This window comes from Echinops telfairi, unplaced genomic scaffold, assembly GCF_000313985.2.
Source record: "Echinops telfairi isolate 266 unplaced genomic scaffold, ASM31398v2 ScPeMD7_8;HRSCAF=38, whole genome shotgun sequence".
NCBI classification, from domain to species: domain Eukaryota; kingdom Metazoa; phylum Chordata; class Mammalia; order Afrosoricida; family Tenrecidae; genus Echinops; species Echinops telfairi.
The window spans coordinates 14463176-14468636 of NW_022103905.1; the positions used below are offsets into that span (position 1 = coordinate 14463176).

Consider the following 5461-nt stretch of genomic DNA (forward strand, 5'->3'; position numbering starts at 1 on the left):
GTTACATCAGATCATCACGAGTCAGCTCCACGGTAGCATTGGGAGCACTAAGAAGAAAAGCTGCGGGACAGGCAGTGTGGAAGGAGGTGCTTCAAAAGCGTTATGCCCATCACCTTTGTATGACTTTAGTGGTCATACACTCACGTATGATTTCTCAGGGAAAACTCAGAGTGTTTCCTCAAAACAAGCTTCAGGAGAGTGAAATTTATCTTAGAATAGACTCACTGTATATTTAGCAAATGACTAATAGGTGTGTTCTATGTTTAATCTTCACTTTATGTACTCATATGGGGCTACAAACCTCAAAGATGTACTGCCAATATCCACGAATAAAGAAATCTCCTTAGCAGGGAACACCAAAGGTCAAGCTTAAGGAGAATTGGTGAAAGATTCAGCAGGAAGGTGTTCTTTGATTCCTCGACACAGACACTAAATTTTAGCTTCTCTGAAATTGGGATGTCTGTTACAAAATCAGTGGCATTTTGTAATTGCATTGGCCAAACTTGAATTTGCCAGAAAGGATTTGTGTTTGTTTCTGCTGGCCGGAGATCACTTTAAATTCCCCTTTAGTAAATAAATATTAGTTCAGTCTTCAAATTTATATGAGCCCTGTCTTGTGGTTCATATTCTCAGGAGAGGATTTTAGGTTGTTGTGAAACACCCAACCCCCACTCCCCCACCTCCCCATCCCTCTCTCGTTACTCATTTGCAGTACTGAGAGGTGAACATGTCCTTATTATTCCTCTCTGTTGGGTGGATTTGTGCTCAGGTGTCTTTTGCATTAGAAGCGTGACTCTTTAGTGTCCCAGCATTCCTTATACTACAGGATCTCTTGTTAGACTCTCCTTCTTGAACACTTGTTTTCTCATAAAATAATAGTTTGTCGTACAATTGGCAGCATCGTAGATTCCGTGAAAGGCAATAAATGTAATTATTTAAATTCACAGAGGCGCAGATCAGATTTCTAAAGGCCAAACTCCGTGTTATGCAGGAGGAACTGGATAATGTTGTATGTGAATGCAATAAAAAGGTAGGTGTCTAAAACCTTTAAAAAAATGCCCTCCTATTCAAAGATGTCTTAGGAATGCCACAATTTTTAAAAATAGTTTTGTTGAGATATAGCAGTTAAATTAAGTTTTAAAATAAAAAGTTATTTCTAAAAAAGTTTTATAAGTCTTGAACCTAATATGAGATGTTTTATTTCACAGAGCTAAAGAATTTTAAGTGCATGCCAGCCATTAGAATTCTGTATCTGACTTTTGTAAATGAAAATGGAGTGTACTTTTTTCTTCCTGGAACAGATATGTTTCCTCAGAAGTCACAGGAAGGGTCTTTTCTTTTCTCCACCTATGTTTTGATATCAATCCTTGTACATTCTTCACATAAACTAATCTGTACCTTCATAACTACAGGAGAATGAAGTTCAGGATTTAAAGTTCCAGGTAAAGAATTTTGAAGATGACTGTGTGAGACAACAGCGTATGATTAATATACAACAGTCTCAAATAGAAAAATATAAAACTCTTTCAGAAGAAGCAAACAAAAAATGTGATGGATTACAGCAACAATTGTCTTCAGTAGAAAGGGTAATAATTTTGCTTTTTGTCCGCTAACAATGTGAAAAATAGCCTAAAACTTAAAATCACACATTCAGTTATTTTAGTAATATTTGTGTAAAATCCCTATTCTGAGTTGCCTTTTTTGTTTTCCAAGGTTTTTTTTTAATGAATTTCAATGTTATTTTTGTGTCTTGTAATTTTTCTTCTTACCAAGAAATATTTGTCCGTTCCAAGTTTTTTCTAGAACTGCTATATTTTTAACCTTTATGTTTAAGTCTGTGGTATATTTCAAATTAATGAATTGTTTGAGGAAAGGGTCAAAATTTTTTTTTCCATAGATAATTCAATTCCATTAGTTGAAAATACTGTTCTTTCCCCTATGTAGTTCCCATGACACTTATGTAGAAAAGCAGTTTATTATATTTGTATAGGTCTGTTTCAGACTTGGTTTTTTTAACACTGATCTATGTGTCCATATATGGACATGAATCTATATGTCCAGTATATTTTGCTATAAAGTAAAATCATGTGGGACTGGGATTTTCCTTTGGAATTTGAATTACCAAATCAATTTACTTAATAGACATGTCTAGTCTCATCTTCTTCTTCCTTTTAAGTCAGTTTTGGTAATCTAGTTTTTTAAAAAATATTTGCCCATGTCATCTGCATTTTCAAATTTATGGGCATAAACTTGCTCATAATATTTCTTTATCAGGAAGTGGGGTGTCAAACAACCCAGGGACCAGGGAACAACAAGTGATCTAAAATCGATGGTGAGGATGGTAAAGGATACCTGGTGGGCTTGATCAAGGACAATGTGGCCAAGAGGAATTACTGAAACCAAATGAAGGCTGAACATGATAGTGGGACGAGAGGGAATTAAAAGAAAAGAGAGGAACGAATATGAGGCAAAGGACATTTATAGAAGGTCTAAATATAAGCACGTACACATGTAAATATATTTATATATAATGATAGGTAAATAGATCTATTTACATACATTTATATGTTAAGTAGTAAGGTAGCAGACGGACATTGGGCCTCTACTCAAGTACTCCCTCAATGCAAGAACACTTTTTTTCTAATAACCTGGCATCCTGTGATGCTCATCTTCCCTGACAAGATCACTAAAGACAAAATGGGTGCATAAGCAAATGTGAAGAAAGCTGATGGTGCCCAGCTATCAAAAGACATAGCATCTGGGGTCTTAAAGGCTTGAAGATAAACAAGCAGCCATCTAGCTGAGAAGCAAAAAGTCCTCATGGAAGCAGCACACTAGCCTGTGTGATCATGAGGTGTCGATCAGGTATCAGGCATCAAAGACCCAGAACAAAAAATCATATCAATTTGAATGCGGGAGAGTGCATAGTAGAGACCCAATGCCCATCTGTAGACAGTTGGACATCCCCTCATAGAAGGGTCACAAGGACGAGATGAGCCAGTCAGTGTGCAGTGTAGCACCTGTAAAACATACAACTTTACTCTAGTTCTTTAATGCTTCCTCCCCCACCCCCACCCCTATCACTATTATGACCCCGATTCTACCTTACAAATCCAGCTAGACCAGAGCATGTACACTAGTACAGATAAGAGCTGGCAACACAGGCAATCCAGTACAGATAAATCCCTCAGGACTAATAATGAGAGTAGTGATACCAGGAAGAGTAGAGGAAGGCGGGGGGAGAAAAGGAGAACCGATCACAATGATTGACATATAAGCCCTCCCAGAGGGACGGACAACAGAAAAGTGGGTGAAGGGAGACATCGGTCAGTGTCAGACATGAAAAAATAGTAATAATTTATAAAATCAAGAGTTTATGAGGGAAGGAGGGGAAAAATGAGCCCATACCAAGGGCTCATGTGGGTACTCAGTTGTGTCAGCACCTTTTGTTGAAAAGACTATTTGTTTCCCCTTTGAATGAATTTGACGCCCTTGGCAAAATTAAGCTGTTGAGTTAATATATTTCTGGACTCCCACGCTGCATTCTATTCTATTGATTTGTATGTCTATCCTTGTGTCAATAGCACACGGTATTGATTATTGCAGTTTGGTGGTGTTTTTCATCTAGAATGTATGAATCCTCCCAACTTTTTCCTTCCTTTTTAGCTCACATTGGCTGTGAGGGGCTCCTTGTAATTCCACAGGAGATTTAGGATTTGCTCTTCTATTTCTGCACAAAAGCTGCTGATCTTTATATTTGAAGTGCATCGAATCCACGGATTACTGTGGAGACTGCTATCATCTTACTAATTTTCCGTCTTTAAATCAGAATGCAAGATGCCTTTCCATTTACTTGAGTTTTCTTCAATTTCTTTCAACAATACTTTACAGTTTTCATTGTTCTAGACTCTCCCCACCTTACGCATGATAGTATTTTTTATACTATTTTAAGAGGAATTGTTTTCTTTCAGAGGGGGGGATGTTCATTGCTGGTGTATTGACAGACAACTCAATTTGGAGCGATGGTATTTTATCCTGAAACTTTGCTCAAAATATATATTAGCCCTTATAGGGCTTGTGTTTTTTAAATCTCTAGGATTTTTTATATAAGGATCATGTCATTTGTGAATAGAGATCATTGTCTTCCTTTCTAACATAGAGGCCTTTCATATCTTTTGCTTGTGTAGGTGCTTTGGCTGGACCTGCCAGTACAATTTTGGATAGAAGTCATGAAGGCAGGAATCACTGCCTGCCCCTGCTCTTGAGAGGAAAGCCTCGGTGTGTCATCATTTGAATAAGACATTAGCTGTGGGTGTTTCAGGGGGCCCTTGGTCGGGGGCTTCCATGCTTCTCGTGGCTCTCGGAATAAAATCCAAAATCCTGGCCCAGGTTTACAAGTTCCACCGAAACTTCTCTGCTCTCCCCTCTCAAGCCCTACTGCCTCTGTGCCTCTGTCACTCAGCCGAAGCCGTACTAAACTTCTTGGTGATCTTTTTAACATGCTAAGTGGAATCCTGTCTCGGAGCTTTGTCTTCATTGCTGTTCTGGTTTGGAATGTTTCCTCCTCATCTCTTTGCATGAACTGTTCCCTCACTTTACTTAGAAGCCTTCTCTCCACTTTATCAACACCCACCCCACACACAGACACGCCCACATACACATTGCCTTATCTTTATCCCTTACCCTTTTTTCTTCATAGCCTTTGCCAGGATCAGGTGTGTGTGAGCACATAGGCCCCTGGGTGGTACAAACAATTTGGGCAGCTTTGCTAACCTAAGGCTTGGCATTTCAAACCAACCCAGTAGCCCATGAAAGAGAGACTTGGAAGTTGACTTCTGGGAAATATGCAACCATTTTACTTTGTGATACATGGTGTTTCCATTCATTGGAAGTGACTCAGTACCAGCACTGTGTGAGTGTGGGTATGTGTGCTGGAAGGCTTTAAAAATTCCCCTCCTATATGCATTTATTTATCATCTGTAATGTCTTCTAGAATACAAGCTTCATGTATGCCCATCATGTAAAATAGCTCCTGGCACCTAAGGACTCAGTAAAGGAGTAAGCAAATGTATAAAACCGATTGTTACCAGTTGTTGATTCAGATTCATGGTGACCCATGTGTGCAGAGTAGACTTGATCCATGAGGATTTCAGTAGTGTGACCTTTTAGAAGGTCTTCTGAGGTGCCTGCCTCTGTGTGAACCATCACCATTTTGACTAGTATTTGGGTGCTTAACTATTTAAGCCACTCAGGGACTTTGTGAAACCTATTAGGTACAGATATTATTGTTTCCAGCTTCAGATGTAAAAAACTGCACCTACCACAGCCAGTATATTGCCTGACTCCAACTCTTTCTTTGTAAATCGTTTTATTAGGGGCTCATACAACTCTTATCACAATCCATACATACATCAATTGTGTAAAGCACATTTGTACATTCATTGCCCTCATCATTCTCAAA

The 5461-nt window shown here is 38.7% G+C and overlaps 1 protein-coding gene across 1 annotated transcript in view; it reads left to right on the forward strand.

Annotated features, from left to right (window-relative positions):
- The first annotated feature begins 851 nt into the window (after positions 1–851).
- The window catches only part of TEX9 (testis expressed 9), a 26534-nt gene continuing 21924 nt past the window's right edge, over positions 852–5461 (forward strand). The window contains exons 1-2 of the mRNA XM_004709444.2: positions 852–1030; positions 1413–1586. Of these exons, the coding sequence (XP_004709501.2) occupies positions 986–1030; positions 1413–1586 (219 nt within the window). The 5' untranslated portion in view covers positions 852–985. The remainder of the gene's footprint in view (positions 1031–1412; positions 1587–5461) is intronic.